The 18,215-nt window shown below is 35.3% G+C and overlaps 1 protein-coding gene across 19 annotated transcripts; it reads right to left on the reverse strand.

Annotated features, from left to right (window-relative positions):
- Positions 1 to 1,019: 1,019 nt before the first annotated feature.
- LOC18430249 (Nucleic acid-binding proteins superfamily) lies at positions 1,020 to 17,914 on the reverse strand. Of its 19 annotated transcripts, none has more exons than XR_016050234.1 (13): positions 17,377 to 17,914; positions 16,098 to 16,284; positions 15,540 to 15,612; positions 15,178 to 15,325; positions 13,697 to 13,806; positions 13,116 to 13,256; positions 12,108 to 12,249; positions 11,801 to 11,944; positions 8,673 to 8,754; positions 7,683 to 7,757; positions 7,218 to 7,356; positions 5,293 to 5,556; positions 1,020 to 1,531 (listed from the first exon to the last, which is right to left on the reverse strand). XR_016050234.1 is itself a non-coding variant. In XM_020664915.2 (13 exons), exons 1-13 carry the CDS (start codon positions 17,593 to 17,595, stop codon positions 1,367 to 1,369), a joined length of 1,968 nt encoding a protein of 655 aa, XP_020520574.1. In that variant the 5' UTR covers positions 17,596 to 17,914; the 3' UTR covers positions 1,020 to 1,366. The 19 variants fall into 19 exon arrangements, 5 of the variants coding, with proteins under 5 accessions (XP_020520574.1, XP_088715695.1, XP_088715694.1 ...); XR_016050231.1 differs by having other exon boundaries at positions 8,631 to 8,754; XR_016050232.1 differs by having other exon boundaries at positions 5,293 to 5,560; positions 8,631 to 8,754.
- Positions 17,915 to 18,215: the final 301 nt, after the last annotated feature.

The raw sequence follows: 18,215 nt of genomic DNA on the forward strand, positions 1-18,215 counted from the left end.
AGTATTTTGTATCATTGTTTTTTGTTGAGTTGACATTGGAAAAGTTTCCAGTTTCCTTTCAGAACCATTAAAACTTTACAAACTTAATGCATATAGAATATGAAATTGCAATCATTTCAACAATCACTTGATTTATGGATTTAGTAGAATATATAATTAAATTTAGATGAAATGGATTTCAGTGAGCCATGGAAAGCTAAACCATAAAGGGCTGTTGCAAATCATAAACCTCCATTTTCAAATGCCAAAAGTTTACATAAAGATGTAACTTTATAAAGTAGATCTATAGATGCCCCTCAAAAATCTGAAAAGGTAGTTTTAATGTTGCAAAACCCTTGATTGATCATCTCGACATCAAGATGTATAACTATGAAAAATAAAAAGATTTGAAGTCTCAAAAATACTGTATTTTACAACATATTATCTACACCATCCATTTTCAAGATTTTCATATGTTTATAGATTTACTTGATTTTAACCATTTTTTAAATTTAAAATTTTATAATTAAATATAAAATTTTATAATTAAATATAAAAATAGATTTTGAGATAATCCTATTAACATTTTACATCAAAATTATATACCATGATAAAATTTGAAGGGTTCCTTACCTCTACACCTACATAGGCATCCGTATGCCAACTGCACCTTTTTCAAATTTCCTACTCTCATAAATAATTCAATTTATGGTAGAACAAGTCGTATGCAATACAATGAAATAAGGAAAAAATTTGTAAGGTTGAAACCCTAAACAATCAAATCAAGGTGCACCTCGAAAAGTTCACTAGCAGAGATTATGTATTGAAAAATCCTCAAATCAATTATCTCCACCTTGACATGTATAGAAAGAAAAAATGGATTTCAAATATAGAAAATAGTGCATTTTGTAATGCATTTATCTAGTCCATCAATTTTCATTAGTTTCAAGAGTTTATAGATCTACTCGATCTACACTAATTTTGAATCTTTAAAATTTCTACTTATGAGATGAAAATGAATTTTCAGACCATCACAGATGTTTATAACTGAATTTATCTTTTAACACTATTTAGGGTGTCAGCCTTATACAAACCACACCCATGAAATAATTACTATGCCAAGTATGGATCAGAACATTATAACGTGAATTCAAATGTGCCAATGTTGCTGAGTGATCAAAATATTTACCGGCAATTGAATTATTCCTATCTAACTCATATCATTTACCAAGTCATTTACACATTTACATCTCTTATTTTGCCGGTGCAGTGCTTCAATAAAGCAGCATGTGCGCAAGCACACCAACATGCACAAACCCCTTGTGCGCACACGCACATGCAGAGGGGGAGAGAGAGATCCAAATGAGCATCTGCACTCGAATTAATATCATGTAATATCTGACTCGCATTTCAGAGCACTTGCTATCTCCCATGTGACATGACCTTCCTGGTTCCTGTCATGCACAGTATCGCTACTACGTCCCCAACTATTTACAAGTATCACGATGAATGTTTCTGTTTGAAGCCCAAATAGACACATAGCTTGTTCGTCCTGATAAGTAACACAAATAGTTTGTACAAGATAAATTATGAGCATTAAAGGGAAACTAATATACATGCTCACATAAAGTCCGGAATCAGTATATTTTACAAGAAAATGATTGTTAAATCCAACTCCCTGATTGAATGGTTATAACCATTATCAACATGTTTTTATCAGGACCATATGGATCATACTAGCTTTTGATGAAGATAACGTCATTGTGCATATAACTATAAATAACACGATTGCAGTTGCAAGACGTTGAAGCATACTCACCCAAAAAAAGTTGTTGAAGCATAGTTAGTTTTCCAACAAGTACTAACCCGGGAAACAACCCGGACAACGTTCAGTTAAAGCAGAAAAACCAGTGACACATGAAACAAGATCACTAGAAGAAACTAGTATAAGCAAATTTTACTAGAAGTTATTCTGGTATTTCAGTAAAACAATTTTTTAGTTCATTAGAAGAAACCAGTATAAACAAACTTCTGAACTACTAACAATTCAGAATCAAGCCAAAAATTTTCCGTGTCCATGCAGTGTTTGGATGTCAGTTTATGTCTGAGATTGAGGAAAATCAGAGTGTAAAAGATATCAAAGCCAAGTACGTTTAGAGGAATGTTTGAAAGGAGAGGATATGCCAGGAGTGTCATAAATATAGTACACTATAATTACTGAGAAATGGTTAAAAAAATGTGAAATAGAAACAGTTAAATGAGCTATTTGCATCTAAGATACAAGTCCAGTGAAGGTGCCCATCTTAGTATAAAGATTCATTAAAATTCATCTTGCAATTTGGAAAACTTTAGTTGATTCCTTCTCTAGACAATACAGATGGGGTTAATGCAAAACCCTACCATAGATTAATACACAAGACTTGCACATGAGCCCTACGAAAGAAAAAACACATAAGAATGCACAAGGAGAAATTAAGCATTATCCCATCCTTATCCTCTATACACCAATAAATCAACAGAAACCATACTTTTGTTGATAAATCTACTAGATTTTCCACAGATGATAATTTGCGAAAAGAGATTCAAAGTGAGCACATCCATTTGGACTTTCAACAAATCATCAGCTTCAGCTAAATCTTGTGATGAAAACCCACATGGAACACCAATTTTTTGCAAAGTTACAAAGTAAATTCCTAATAACGCACCAGAACCGGATTGCCTGAGTTACCAAGAAATGAACCATTGATATTCAATTTTAAAATAGCAAGTTCTAACAAAATTGTGGGATAAGGACAAACCGACTCTTTATTTTCAAATAGATAAGATTTTTTTAATTAAATCTTCTCATTTGAATGTTTTCCACAGTATCAGTTATTTCATCCATTCCATAAAAATACCAAATGGTGGTTGGGGAGAGCACACCCTTATGGTGTTATATAAGTTATACTTCAATGGATCAATCAGCCTATCTATTTACCTCTGTGACAAAAGATTATATACATAATACATTCCACCCACATAAGATGCATTGAACTGGCTCAATATATTCCAAGTAAATGGAGATCCTATGTGGAAGACACTACAATGGAATATGTTTATGTAAAAGTAAGCCATGGAAACTAATTCCAAGCCATTACTAGTATATTCTCACGAGGTCCTCGGCTTTAGGTTCTTACAGATGGCCAAGCTTCCTTTAAAGGAAAATGTACTACTAGCTATCTCCCAAATATCTCATTTGTTTTAGGCCAAGGAATCTCTTTCTTTGCAAGGCAACATAAACTTGAGTGACATAGGACAAAATAGCTTCAATCTACGATAGCATATCAAACTATATGCTAAACCATATTTTTATTTATCCACAATCTCATTTCACAATGCAAGTCCTGCTAAATATATATAATGAAAACCCTTGATCTAGCCATGGATCACGGAAACCCTTTATAACCATGATTTGAATCAAGTATACTGAAACTTTCTTTACAGGCACATGATCATATTACTTAATTTTAGAGGGTCCATATATCTTGAACTTGAGGAGTGGCTTTTTTAACAAATTTGGCATGATAATAGTCAATATTATGTGTTTTAGTTTTGTTTAAAAAGTGTTCTAAGAATGATTATTTTATACCTGGCAAGCTTTCTGGGTTTTAGCTTTGTAACTTTTGCTTAAGGAGATACAGAAATGGTTATTTAACCACTTGGAAAATCTTTTATCTCGTACTCTTTATTCATGTTGCTAAATTAAATTATCTTTTAGGCAAAGAGCTTCGGTGTTACATTGATGGATCCATCCAAGCACCTACAAGGTGTTAATTGCATAATAACCTGATAACTGTTCAGTGAAAAGATCTAAAAATAGCGGATTCTCCCATGGTTGGTTAGCATTGTTAATTACTCATTTACCTAGGCATCAGTTCACTATAATGCTGTGAGAGACACATGGAATCACGGATGATGATATCACCAAAATCCAAACCAGCACAATCACTTACTAAAAGGATCCCTATATCCAAGAATCATATACTTCTTTTCACAATCTATACTATTGAAGCCATTCTGTTACTAGAATTAGAACTGTTTTCTTCTTATTCATGGTTAATAGTGCTCTTAACTGATTTAAGAAATATTCAGGCATCTATACTTCATGGAGCAACTCTTCCACCCATTGATGATCACTCATCAACATATGATATTTTTATATGTCTTCTAGCAGAACACGCCTAGTAAATAAACTTTATGGCTCTATGTCCTGACAAGTCAGAGCTTATCCTCTTCAAGATACATCAAAGGTGTAACACTTCATAGACCAAGGAATGTGACTATACAGTTCCTAGGAAATACAAATGACTTTCACAATGGCAACCAGAGCAGGGAAGTGGTTATACTGGATCATTTTGTCATTACACAGTTGTGAGTGCTTCTTCACAGAAAAGCAAATCTATCCATCACCATCAACATGCATCCAATCAAGAAATGTCCAACACGCTAGTGTTTTTCCTTTTCTTCTTTTTCCTGTTTTGGTAATATTGCCCAATGAATAGTTAAATATATAACAAGCTAACAAGCAAGAGACTGAAAAAAACTGCAGGAGAGAATAGAAGCCCAAGCCCTGCAGTAGTCCTCAAATAGGTGAGATCTAGAAGGGCTTCTTCAAGAGGTGGGATTCACCAGGGCACTGACTACAGGAACAGACACTGACGTCAAGTTTGATGTCTCAATTATGGCAAGACAGTTGATTTACCTTGTCTTCCTAGTTCCTAATTGTTTTACTCAATTTAAAGAGTTTCTAATGGCCTACGTAAAATACTAACGATGTGAAAGGAACAACTGGCAGACAGAATTTAAACACTAAGAACTTCATTTGATTGTGCTAGTGGCAAAAACAAAAATGCTTGAAATGGCGACAGAAAAGCTAGTAAGGACCAGACAATTTTTTAATCAGATTCTAGCTAATATGTGGTAAATGATGGCAATATGGCCATAATTTCACAAATGCGTCTCCCTGAAAAAAAAAAAAAAAAAAAAGAAAAAGGAAAAGATACAGAGGCATCTCTGCTTAATATGAAATATCTTGCATCTTATTGGAAATGCTATATGACAAATGAGTAGAGAAAACTACAAGTAAGAAGAAAACATTTAATATAATTGTTTACAACGGCAAAGTTGTCAACATTTCAACAAATATAAAATTGGATAGATTTGCACAGAACTCCAACATAGCAATTTTTCTCACATGTTTGGGGCACTTATCAGGACTACTAATAGAATAGATATAACTACAGGATATCAGTTTCCTATAAAAACAAAACTTACATCTGGCAATTCATAAAATTCCGATGGAGAAATTTGTAGCAGGTCTGTTGCAGTTTGACTGGAACATTGTGCAAAAACCTTGGCACTTTTATCCTTAAGGGTCACCTTAAGATGGAAGACAAGTGACTTGCTGCTACAACTACAAAGGCAAAAGCTGCATATTGGACTTCCGTCCAATTCTTCATTCACAAAATGTCCACATAAAGAATGTGAAAACTTTGCCTTCGCATGGAGATCTATTTGATTGAATTGAACCTTGCATACCTGCCTTATGATTCAAAGGTAAGTTAAAAATGAAAAAATAATTATCCAGAAAAAAGCAATAATTTTATTGAGAATATTAATGCTTAGAATAAGGAATGTGTTGCAATGTGTGCACTTTATCAGACATGCAATAAGCGACGAGCAATATAGCCAGAAGGAAAGAATTTGGCACATGCAGAGGTCAAAAAACTCAGAAAACAATCATAGCGCAATGATGAGTCCCAAATCATACAGAAACAACTTCTGTGCGAGAAGCCAAACTAGTGGTTTGCTTTCATATAGAGAAGAAGTAAAAGGTATAATCCATATACTGCAAAAAGTTATTAAAAATATGTTCAAACATTTTACATATGTAGGAACACGTTTACATCCGAACAGTAGAAAAAGGGGAGCAACTAAAACTTCAGAAGATGACAGATCAGGCTTCATTTTATGTGCATAATGCCTTGCACGCAATGCTCCATTGCGCTACAAGCTCCTTGTACAGTTCAGGAGAAAAAGGGGTCCCAACCCCTTTTTGGATGTAATGCATGACTTATTTGAGTGTTTTGCATTACACTGAGCATGGGACAGTGTCTCCCAAACCAGTGAAACATACACTGCCAGCACCTCGCACATTACACTCCATAATCCATGGTGGAAGCGAACATACATGAAGGTCTAAAGATGATGAATATGAGGCTGACCAAAGGCTAAATAAAGGGAACAAGTGATGGCCCTTATATGGTGACTTATGATCTAACTCAGGGTATGGCCCCTTGATAGAGCGGAATGGCAAAACAAGATTCATGTAACCAACCCCAAGTAGAAGGGATAAGACCCCAAGTAGAAGGGATAAGCTCAGATGATAATGGTGATGATGATGATGATGTTAGCTCCAAGAAGGCAAGAAGCATTCCAACTTGGCTGAGGAAGATAAATGCTTCACCATTTTACAAGGAAATATGGGATTTGAGAAAATACGGAGAAAGAAGTAGAGGGTTGCACAATTTTGGCAGAGAGAGGTAAAACTAGGATAATACAGAGATGCAGATTCCTACTGGATTGAGGAGACAAGAGCTAGATCATTTTAGGGTTTTTCTTCAATGGGTTCTTCTCCAATGACATAGCCACTCACTCCAGGTTTGTCTTTTGCGAAAGTCCTTTACCTGAGGTTGGTCACCATGAGAATTGATGTCATATCAACTTTTAGAGAACAGAATGAGATGGTTTGATTCATATGCTTTAACACCTAGTACGAAAGCACAGCTTTCCCAGATGACGAAAGAGATCCTCTTAGAAGCTAACTTTTTCTACAAGTACTGCAACAAAAGAGAATAAAAGTACATGTTCACACATTCCATTCACCAGTAAGGCCAGGTAGAACGAGTTCACAGAGAATACGAAAAAGGTTTTTAATTACTCTATCAAATTGTATTGGCATTCTGTGACCAACATAATGAGTGTGAATAAGACAGTGGAGCAAAACCTCATATGTATAAGTGGTTGAATTAATTCTCAAGCTACCGTTCAATATAATTTTGTCCAATGACTTACCATAAGATAAAAGCATGCATCACCAAATATATTATTCAAATGATATGATACAAACAAACGAGACAGCAAAAATATTATAGTTTTGAATGATGGAACAGATGAAAGTTGTGCTTAAAGGAGCATACATGCATCATATCAGGCCGGTCTGCAAGATCAGAAAGAATGGATAATTTATGGAGACAAGGGGAATTCAATAATGCTGGCAAGCAACTCAGATTAACCAAAGAAGCCCTACAATCCTTCTCAAACCATGACACTTCAAGCCTGTGAGACAAAAAGGATCCCATGACACCAAGAAATGAGATAAATAATGTACAATCCCTTCAAACAGTCTCAGATAAAAGAAAAATTATATAATTAGTAGCCATATTTGGCTGGAGCATCTTCATAAAACACAATTTAACCATCTCCAAATGATAGTTAATGATCAATGCATGAAAAAAAACAAAATAACAGCCCATTGTAAAGAGAGAGGAAAGCTTTCCCATTTGGCATCAAGCGATCCACCCAGAGACAAACACCATATCCTGCTCATGGAACACAAGAATAGAAAAATAGAATATAATACATAATGAATTTGTATGACTCACAATTCTTGGGCAGTCCGAGAACATGACAGTCCAGAGATAAATACCATGTGGCCATTGGACAACTGGCCAAACGACCTGGAAATACGGTAAATATCAGTCACAAAAATCACAATGTTCACGAAGCGTAGAAAGGCTATCAAAGAACTATTCCAATTCATGTCAAATACTAGCATTTCTATATGAATTTAATATAAAAATATTTTATTCTTATGAAGAAAGATACAAAAAAAGAGACCAAAACAAAAAATAGACACTCTTCATTGCTGCCCATAGAGCAAGGAAAAGGAGAAAAGGAATCTAGAGAATTCCTGTTAAGAGACACTCTCAAAGAGAAAGAGAGAATCCCTCTAATTAGGGCTGCCAATGGGTCAACCAAGGCAGGCAATGGTCGGCCTGGGCCTGGGCCGAACGCCTGGCTACGCCCTGGCTCAGCACAGGGCCTAATAATAAGCAAGGACATGCCTAGACTATGAGCCTTGTAGGGCTAGCCAAGCCCTGCCTGCACAGTGCCAAGGCCAATGGCCTACATACCAGGCCAGCCTATCCCAGATGTAAGTCCTACACTTTTGGGCTGCCAATAGGCCACGTTCGGGCCAGTCCAATCTTGGCCTGGGCCCTGCCTAAACTTATATCGCTAAGCTCAGGCTCGGGCCCTCGCCCAAATAATTTAAGCAAGGCCCTGGCTCACGCCATGTGCCTCTTACTTTTAGGGCTGTCCAAGCCAGGCCACGAGTCCAGCGGACTGGTCTGACCTGATTAGCAGACCTACCCCAAATGCATGTATTTTCTCACTGGATTAATATAACACAGTAAGACTCATATGAAAACAACAAAAGAATACATTGGTTCAATTGACGATTAATTGATAAATATATAATAAAGACATGAGCAGGAATATCACTTAAACATACTGAGAACCAATAAGATGTAATTTTGCAGCAATAGTGCCTGTATGATCATTAATGTTCATGGAAAATATGATGTCTTCACCGTTGAGCTCCTGGCGGATGTTTGTAACATAACCATACAGGCTGATATTTGTCATCCTTTCTTTAAGATCAGCCACACATAACTGCACATTTTGAATATGGTACGATTTATTAACAGCAAGAGTATGCAAGTCAAAAAATTCCAAAAGGTACAAAACGGTGCATGCTCCATATAATAATAAATCATGGATATAGAGCATGCCTATAAAAAAGTATAGTCATAACCCTAAGACACCAAAATAATTGATAAACTAGAAGAAATTGGTGGCGGTTACATTAAAATCAGTTGCTGAAACAAAATTAATTAGTGGTTACAATATAATCAGTTACTGAAACAAATTTGACTCAATCATAGATGCACATGGAATGCAGTCTAAAAACAAACAACGATTTAAAAATAAAAAGATTTGAGCCAAGAGTACTGTATTATACTTGGAAAGTGGCTCAGACTTTATATATATACAGATGCATGTATAAATGTATGGACATTATGATGTGGATCAGGATCAGGATTATGTATTATCTGTAATGTGTGTTGCTGAACATGGGTGGGTCCATGTGTCCATGTTAAACTAAAGGGACTATCAAATGTGAAGAGACAGATATGAAAGTCATGAGAACAGCCAAGCATGTTCATTGTAACCATTTCAACTCTTCTCAGTGGGATTGGTCTTCGATAGCAGGGATTTCTTTCTGCAATTCCGGTCAAATTTTCACCTCATCACTAAGAAGAGCTAAACAGGATAGAATATATATAAGACAAGGTGACTTGGTAGAAGAAGATTCCATTTCAATCTAACGGCACAAAACAAATCAGTAACTGTCAAGTTTTCAAAACACGGCTCAGGCTTAGGACTCAGCCTTGCCCAAGCCGGTAACTCAGGCAAGTCCGAGTGGACTTGCCCAAGTTCTGCTCCAGTCCACAAAGGGCCCAGAAAATAAGAAAAAATCCAAAAAATGTAAATGCAATTAAATGAGGAAAAAAAACCTTAATGAAGAACACAAAGATGAATCAGGATGAAATGATGGGAAAATCTAAGCATTGGCAGACTATCATAGGATTTAACAAAGAAACTGCATTCTACCCAGTACCCCAAAATAGAGAATGTTTGACCCAAACTCTTAAATTTTCCAGGCTTTGATCCAACAAATTAGTATTGGGAACTTGAAGAGAATTAAATCATATTCAACTAGAACCAAATTTCAATGGATTTGGATAAAAAATGAGGCAGAAATCAAAACTGCATTTCTTTCCCCAAAACCGAGAATTTTTGGGCCAAATCTCTCAAATTCTAGGCTTTGATCCAACAAATTAGTAGAGGGTTGAATCACGTTCAACAAGAACCTTGACGAAAGTAGATCAAAAATAAGAGAAAAATCTAAGCAGTGACGGATTGGAGTAGGGTTTAACAAAAACAAAAAAAAAGTGGTGTATTTCACCAAAGAAAAAGAAAAGAAGTAGAAGAAGAAAAAAAAGACAAATTCTCCATGCATTAATCAAATGTTCGATTTTGATCAACAATAGGGCTTAATATAACCCAACAAATAATTGTATTGATCAATTACTGACCAAAATGGCCAAAAGATACAGCATAAAGCTGTAAAAGCAGCTGAGCAAAACAGGTTACCCCCCAGCAAGTATGCACAGCTAAACTTGGCTCAGCACCCTGCCAAGACCGAGTAACTCAATCGAGTCCAGGTTGACTCGGCTTAGTCTTCGAACACTGGTGATGGTGGTCATTGGGAACAGCAATAATTGATTGATTCAAGTGCTACAACCAGCAAGTTCAAGAACCATGTCCATCTCTATTTTGAGAATAGTACCAAATTAATTGATATGCCTGATTGCAACATTCATTTTCTGCTGCCAGTGAGATGTTAGCAAGTTCTAGCCATGCTGCCACACAATGCATGTTAAAAGCAGAAAAATAAAGTAAGAAATCTGGTCTTCATGGGCAGTGTCTGGCAAAGAAATAAAAGAAAAAGACTATGAATCAAAATGCAAAGAAGTTATTGCTAGTATCCTTCTGAAGAGAGCTTATGGCAGAACTGATAGTAATTGTTCCAGAAGAAATAAAACAAAAAATGCGACAGAACAGTCGCATCCACAATTAACAATATAGCTGCTCTATAAGAATCAATATCATCCATATAAGGCTCCTCAGCAAAACAAAACAAATTATAAAAAGCAGATGGAGGTCACAAGCAGATGGAGGTCACGTCTCTCTAGTCAAGAAAGTGTCAAATCTACATTTATTATTTACTTTAGGGAAAATTACAAATAACCCCCAAAAATAGACTTCCTATGCAACTAACCCCCAATTTTGCTTACGTTTTCCCGCAAAATAAACTTTCCTAGCAAATTTCCCTAACCAAAAATAAAAATAAAAGAAAGAGTAAACTACCCTTCCTTGATTTTACCCACACCTTTCTCACCTATGAACAAAAGTGCGGTCTGACGGATATACATGGTGGTCCGGCACTATTCTTTCTGGATAAACATGCGGTCTAGCAAATGTACAATGCAGTCCAGCACTTTTTGCCTGGACAAAATGCGGTCCGGCATATCTATATGCGGTCCGGCAGATAATGAAGGTGGTCCAGCACCTTTTTTAGTTTAACAGGGTCCACTAATTGGTACATGGCTGTTCCCATGTAGCGTTTGGTACTATGCATAAGCCTATGCGAATGTCAGGCCAAAATTAATTTTTTATATAAGAAAAAAGGGTATTTTCATCCAAAAAGTGTACCTTTTCTTACTTGGGGGGAATTTGTTAGAAAAGTATAATTTGGGGTAAAAAGTGAGAAAAAAAGTTTGGTTGGGGATAAGTTGCATAGGAAATCTATTATTGGGGGTTTTTTGTAATTTTCCCTTTGCTTTATGCACAAATAATTTGCCTCAGTACTTCAGGACTATAAACACTTTCTAATCCATACCATAATCATGAAATCTTAAAGTAATATGAGGGCAAAGGTTCAGTTTTAAGGATTTAACATACTTAGAATTTAATAACCACTTCTTTGCTAACCATAAGACTGGAGTCAATTCTAAATTAGAGCAAAACCAAGAAAAAGAAACATCAAATCGGCAAAAGACATTCCTTCAAAAAATACAACACATAAACTTACTCGGAAAGGATAATTACTGAAGTCAAGAGAACCATGAGAATCACAGGGTAATGTCACTTGAGAGACTTTAAAAGTTTGGCTTTGACTTGTTCCATTCATGAGCCTTGAATCAGAAAGTCTACTTTGTGAAGAAGCGACAAGTACCTAGTGCCCATGCAAATCATTTCCACTTTCATACAAAAGACAAGAACACAATAGTTATACTTGCAAGAAGAAAGTAGATGTTGCATGTGCAGCACCAATGGGAACAAGTAGCTGCATCACGTGCATATCATTATTACAAGATATAACAATAATATAAATTTACCTGTTCCTTGGGCTGGATAAATGGCATTAAATAGAGTTGAGTAGCACTACCATATTCAAGACAAATTTCTGCGCTTGTGTCAATGCGACTATCTAGAGCATTTGCAATAAATGGCCTATGCAATGCAAGTGTACTCCCTACACTGAAACATAAAATTAAATAAAAGGAATGCATGAAATACAGAAGCAGCGTCGATGCAAAGTTAGAAATTTGGACAGATGCTCTAAAATCTAAAAGTTTTAAAATTAACAGGAATAAGACACGATATATGGAATACAAGCTTAGTAATAATAGGAGTAGAAACGAGGAAGTAGTTCAAATTGATAGCCAAGAAATACTTAAAAGGTATTATTTTTTATATCCTGAGTTGATAATCCAAGAAAATGGAGAGATTTGAGGAAGATATTAGGCATAGAATTAGAGCTGTGTAGGAAAAGTGGAGATATGCATCCGGAGTTTTATGTGATCGCCATATTATCAATGAAACTGAAGGGAAAGTTTTATAAGACCACTCATGCTTTTATGGGACAGAATGTTGGGCAGTTAAGAAAATGTATCCTTAGGATAAGTGCAATTGAGATGATGATGTTGAGATGGATGAGTGGCAAGACAAAAATTAATAGAATTCGGAATGAATACATGGGAGGAAATGTAAAGGTGGCTCCTATAGGCAATAAAACAAGGGAAAGTAGACTTAGGTGGGCTGGTCATGTGTAGCGTAGACCTAACACAATGCAGTCAGGAGGGGCAATTTGGTTTGGTGGAAGGTTCTAAAAGGCAAGGGAAAGGCCCAAAAGGATATAAATAGAAGTAGTGAAACGATATATAATGACTTATGGTCTAACTAAATTTGTGGCCCTTGATAGAGCAGAATGGCGCAACAAGATTCGTATAGTTGACCCCTAATAGTTGGGAAGAGACTCAGATGATGATGATGAAATACAAAAGAAAAACACAAGTTGAAGTCAAATATGGCAAACGACCAAGTTGCAGGACACAAAAACTCACCTGAAGAGGTTTGCAAGGAGAACCTGATCACCCCATAAGAGAAATTCTAACTTGTTACCATCACTGTCAACAAGAGTGATCTGTTTCCGCCTTAAACAACCATATGCACCCAAAATCTCTAATGGTCCAATTGATTCGATTCTGTAGAACAATAACAAAGAACAAGGTAATAAAGGTTTTAAGAAACCTAGAAAGTGATGCAGGGTTGATAGTTGAAGGTCTTGTAACAACCAAAGAAAAATAAACCAAAACCAGGTCATATTTTAAAATTGGGATAAGAAACCGATAAAGTGAAGACACAGGCATCCACATTCTTTCATGATGTATAGAAGTTAAAACCCAAACTTCTGGGATGCAAATTGAATGCAGCCTTGGAATAGATCTGCTAGCTCACTCTATCATCGTTATATCATATACTTCTTTCCCATATTACACCCAACAAACCCTTCTAATTTTCACAATAAAAACCAAATCACAGCTAATAAAAATGCAAAGTGATAAAAATAGAAACAATTGCAAAAGCAAAAACTGATATTTAATCAACAGAGGCAAGACATGACCACTTGAAAGTTTTCCTATACCTTGCATATAATGAATAATCTGCGCAGTTTTTAAATGCTTCAAATGAGATAGAACTGAAAGAATCTGAACAGAACTGAGCTCCAAGAAGCATCATATCTTCATCTTGGTCCTACCAAGGAGATAGAGATTGTTGAATCAAATAATATGAAAACCAATATTCCAAATATTTTCTCCAAAATTGCAAATGATATATCCATCCAAAATCAAAATTTATAAGATAGAAAAGGAGAACTTCTTTTAAATACATAAGAATCTAGCAGAAACTAAAGCAAACATTCAGTTGGACACAACCAAAAATAAACAAACAGAAAAGAAGCTCGATAGAGAGAGATCCTCCATAAAACTGAAAACCTGAATATATATCTAGAACAAGCTAAGAAGTCCACAACATGAACATCAGCATTCAAAGTACCCCCAAGAATTTGAATGAATATTAGAAAAATCTGGGCATTTGACGCCAGCATACAATGGATACAGTTATATAGCAATAATTGGGTAGGGCAACAATTTCAATAAAATAGAATAAAAATTCAACCTTTGACACATAATACTCTATTTATAATCTATAAACCCTAAAGTTCCAATAAAATCGAGAATCCATTCCGAAATTTATAAACTTAAAATTCAACCCAATCCTAGTTACCCACAATTTGAGGACTTCCATGTGAATCCCAACTTTAAAGAAAACTATAAAACTTGAAAAACGATAAATCCATCTGTTGACAAAAAAATAATATGAAACAATAACCATAGTCCTAAAATTTGTTGCTATTTTAACACTTATACTTTAAATTAAGATTTGATGCCTAATGAACTGAATTATGAAAAAACCGTAGAAACAGCCTTTATAGATAAGTGAGAGATCTTCAGGATGCAACTTGAAGTACTGGATCAGACACAAATAAAAAGTTATGCTCCTCAAATGATAGCAGCATCATTAGGATTTAACGCCATAGATAAAGTCCTGAATTTCAAAACAATTAGAATAAATCCAAATAGCAACAAGCTAATTATGACATAAACTAGCCCATGTTATTGCCAGGACAAGTAAGACCTACAACAGCACTACCATTTTCTCACCTGATCTGGTTACTATGGATACCATGACTGAAGTTATTATTCAACTTCTTCCTACATGATCCGTAATGGTAATACAAATATTCAATTTAAGAGAAATGGACAGTCCGACATGGTATGCTGAAGTTTATATGGAACATTTTTCAGAATAGCATACTCATGTGTTGTTTAAAAATTTATGTAGCTTTATAGTATCATGAGATTCACAGAACCAGTCAACAATCTCTATGCACGTGACACATTTTGAGCTCAGATTCTAAGATAAACTGAGTCTTTTAGGAAATTTACCTGCTCAATGAAAGAAATTAGTAGTTCACAAACTAAGCACAAACAGCTAGCATTGATCAATCCAGAAAAAGATCAAAGAGACAAAAAAAGAGGAAATGCATGAAAAATATGCTACCTCATCTAACAAAATCACAAGGTATTCGGTGGGTAGAAGTCTTGGATGGCCAGATCCTTCAGCTGTGCTCCTGAGATAACATCCTGTGACAAATAGTTCTCGGCCTTTCTTAAGGACACCATATTCTGGATCAACCAAGTCATAGTATCTGGGAATTAAAAGACACAACATTCTAAACATTTTGCTAAAAACAAGTTTAAATATCGAAAGCTAACATCACTGTGAGAGTCATAAATTGCATAGTCCTAACATAAGGATTGCAAACAATCAAATTAAATGAAAAAGCGCCTTAATTAATTTTGCAGTCTTCACAAGAATATTCGGGAATTGGAACAAAAATTACGTGCTTAAGGTAGCTTTACTTGCGATGTAGGTAAAGGTCAATGGTGCTCGAGCTCCACACGTCACCCAAAGAAAGCATGTGTATGTTGGTACCTACAATATGAAAAACAAGTAAATTTGACAATGAAGCATTAATATGTTGAGAATCAACATGATCATTCATCCTCCCCAAAAAATAGATGATCAAGAATAACAAAATTATTCTTGGCCATGTAAATTAGTATTGACAAATGTTGGAATAATTAGAAACGTATGTCCAAATCATATATACATGCATAGAAATGAAAATGTACATCAGTGAGTATAGAACACAGTCACAGATGCATATTCAAATTTCAATTAGCTAATAAAACATGAGAACAACACATTATAGTTTCTGGACTTGCATTGGGAATTTCTCCAAGGAAAACATGTATATGAGCTTATTCCAAGTCATAAATAAAATTTTTGAGTCACCAACATTACTTCCTTTTCAGAACATCATTAACAAGGTAAATTGAAATTAAACTTTCAAAAAACAAAGCCAAACATAAAGGGTTTTAGAATTAAAACCCAGATGAGTTTGAGCTTGAAGTCACCTGGGAGACTAAATGCATCCAAAATAGCCACTTCCAAAACACCCTCGATAGACAAAAACTTTTTCTCGTATATTGAATCAATAGTGACAGTATTTGAGTTTCTCGATCTCTTCCTTTGCTTTTTGTTATCAATCTTGCATTTCAATCTCCTTCTTGAACTTTCTGCCTTGTGCTGTTCGCACCAAGCCTGAATATAGAAACACGATCAGTTTCCAAAACAATTACTTCTCAGAATGCAATGAACTTGGGATATTCCAAAGAAAATCAATTCCATAACATAACAGAGTACCAACTGATAAACTGCATCAGCATTATAAGAATCTCATATTGATCTTTGATACTTATAAGTGTGTTCATGGTTTGAAGGATTAAATATTGCATTAATAGAAATCGACAACTCACAATCCATTCTTTTATTGAACAAACAACAATGCCTTATTGACAACTGAGACAAAGGGAAGACAACACAGTCATAAATAAGTAACGGCCAATTTAGATGCTCTGGTAGTTCAGCATATCACAGAAAAGAGCATGTAAAAATGTGGTATCTTTTTTGGGTAAGTCAGTGGGGGAGAAGGCCCCCTACCCATTTTCATAAATGAGAATGGAGGAAATACAGATCAAAACTTTACAACACCATAGTAGGGCAGTTGTGCCAAATTAAGAAGTAGAGAAAGATAGTGCCTTCTTGGCAAGTGTTTATACTACCATGCTGGCCTCTCGATAGATGTGGGAAGTGAAAATGTGATGTTAATCTATTATACTCGCAAATCCATAATCATTTTACAACTGGAGGTTCCATCGGATACTCCAGGTTCAAAATTTTGATTATATAGCACACCATCACAAAAATAGAAGAGTTATGAATATCATTTCCGTCCTTGGTAATTGACTAATGCATCAGAAACCACAAAAATGCATCAAACCAGTAAAGGGTATCGTCACAATATAACTTTCTTGCAAACAGAGAAATGGATGAATGAAAATTGTCTAAAATGCAAAGAACCACAATCAACTTTGATACAAAAGACAGAGAGAACTGAAGCACACTGATCAAATCATCAAACCATCATTTGCGACATTCTTTAAGCAAACAACAGACCACGGTAAATTTCCCGATCATTTTCACACAATGAATTGATAATTGCATCAATCCCCACAATCCACTTAAAAACGCACCAAACTTGAAGCATAATGAAATAAACTGCAGAAATCAAATGTCAAATACTTCCAAATGTCAAATATTTCTAATAATTATTATAAAATAACTGTCCCAAACCTGAAACACATCTGATAGTAGAATAGCAGATGTGACGCCAGTGGTGTATGCTCTGCAAGTCTTGAGAATTAGAGAGAAGACCCAGCTCCACGAAGGTCCAAGATCCTCATCCGATTCCTTGAATGCTTCTGATATCATGGATCGGGCCATGTCCACAAGTTTCAGGATGGGGTCTTCAATGGCTGGTTCTTGATGGAATATATGACTATTGCAGGCCATAGTTCTAGGGCTTTCACAATGAGGACCTTCCAAATTTAAAACCTTTGTTGAATATGTAATGACTGCAAGCCATTTTTCCTAGGGTTTCGCCAGTTCTACTGGGGTTTTCACTGAGAAGCGCGGCAACTTTTTTGGGGCCATGGAGTTTCCCGCCTTAAATGAACGCAGTTTCCCGCCTTCGGCTAATCGTGATTTACTAATGTTTTATTTTGGGTTTCCTATTCGCACCAATATTTTCATTAATTGCACCCATAAATCTCATGCTTCATGACTTACTCTGGATAATCCAACTTAGTATCTAATATGTCATAATAACTGTGAACTCCATGTACAAAACGTAACATTGTTTTTATGAGTCCACGTAGAAATGAGTCACTTTTTAAAATTTTATTTTATTGAAACAGATATTTAGACTTAATTTTTAAGGACATGTAATCTCATAGAGATCATTAATATTAATAAATACAAAAATTTAAAAAAAAATAAAAATAATAATTTTATTAATAAATCATTTGGACGGTTAGTTTCATTTGTTTTTAGATAGATCACCTATTTGCATTTTTATTTAAAATAAATGTTTTATACTTTAGGATCGCATTATGTAAAAATGTGATCCAACT

The sequence above is a fragment of the Amborella trichopoda genome, chromosome 2 (genome assembly GCF_054954075.1).
Source record: "Amborella trichopoda isolate Santa Cruz 75 chromosome 2, AtrichopodaSantaCruz75HAP2 v2.0, whole genome shotgun sequence".
In the NCBI taxonomy this organism is placed as follows: domain Eukaryota; kingdom Viridiplantae; phylum Streptophyta; class Magnoliopsida; order Amborellales; family Amborellaceae; genus Amborella; species Amborella trichopoda.

Excerpts from the sequence above, each read along its gene's own strand:
- LOC18430249 (XM_020664915.2), bottom strand. The coding sequence starts at position 17,595 with ATGGCCTGCAATAGTCATATATTCCATCAAGAACCAGCCATTGAAGAC. Across the intron at positions 13,807-15,177 it reads TTGTGATTTTGTTAGATGAG|GACCAAGATGAAGATATGAT; the intron begins GTAGCATATTTT and ends TCTCCTTGGTAG. Across the intron at positions 13,257-13,696 it reads GATTATTCATTATATGCAAG|AATCGAATCAATTGGACCAT; the intron begins GTATAGGAAAAC and ends ATTGTTCTACAG.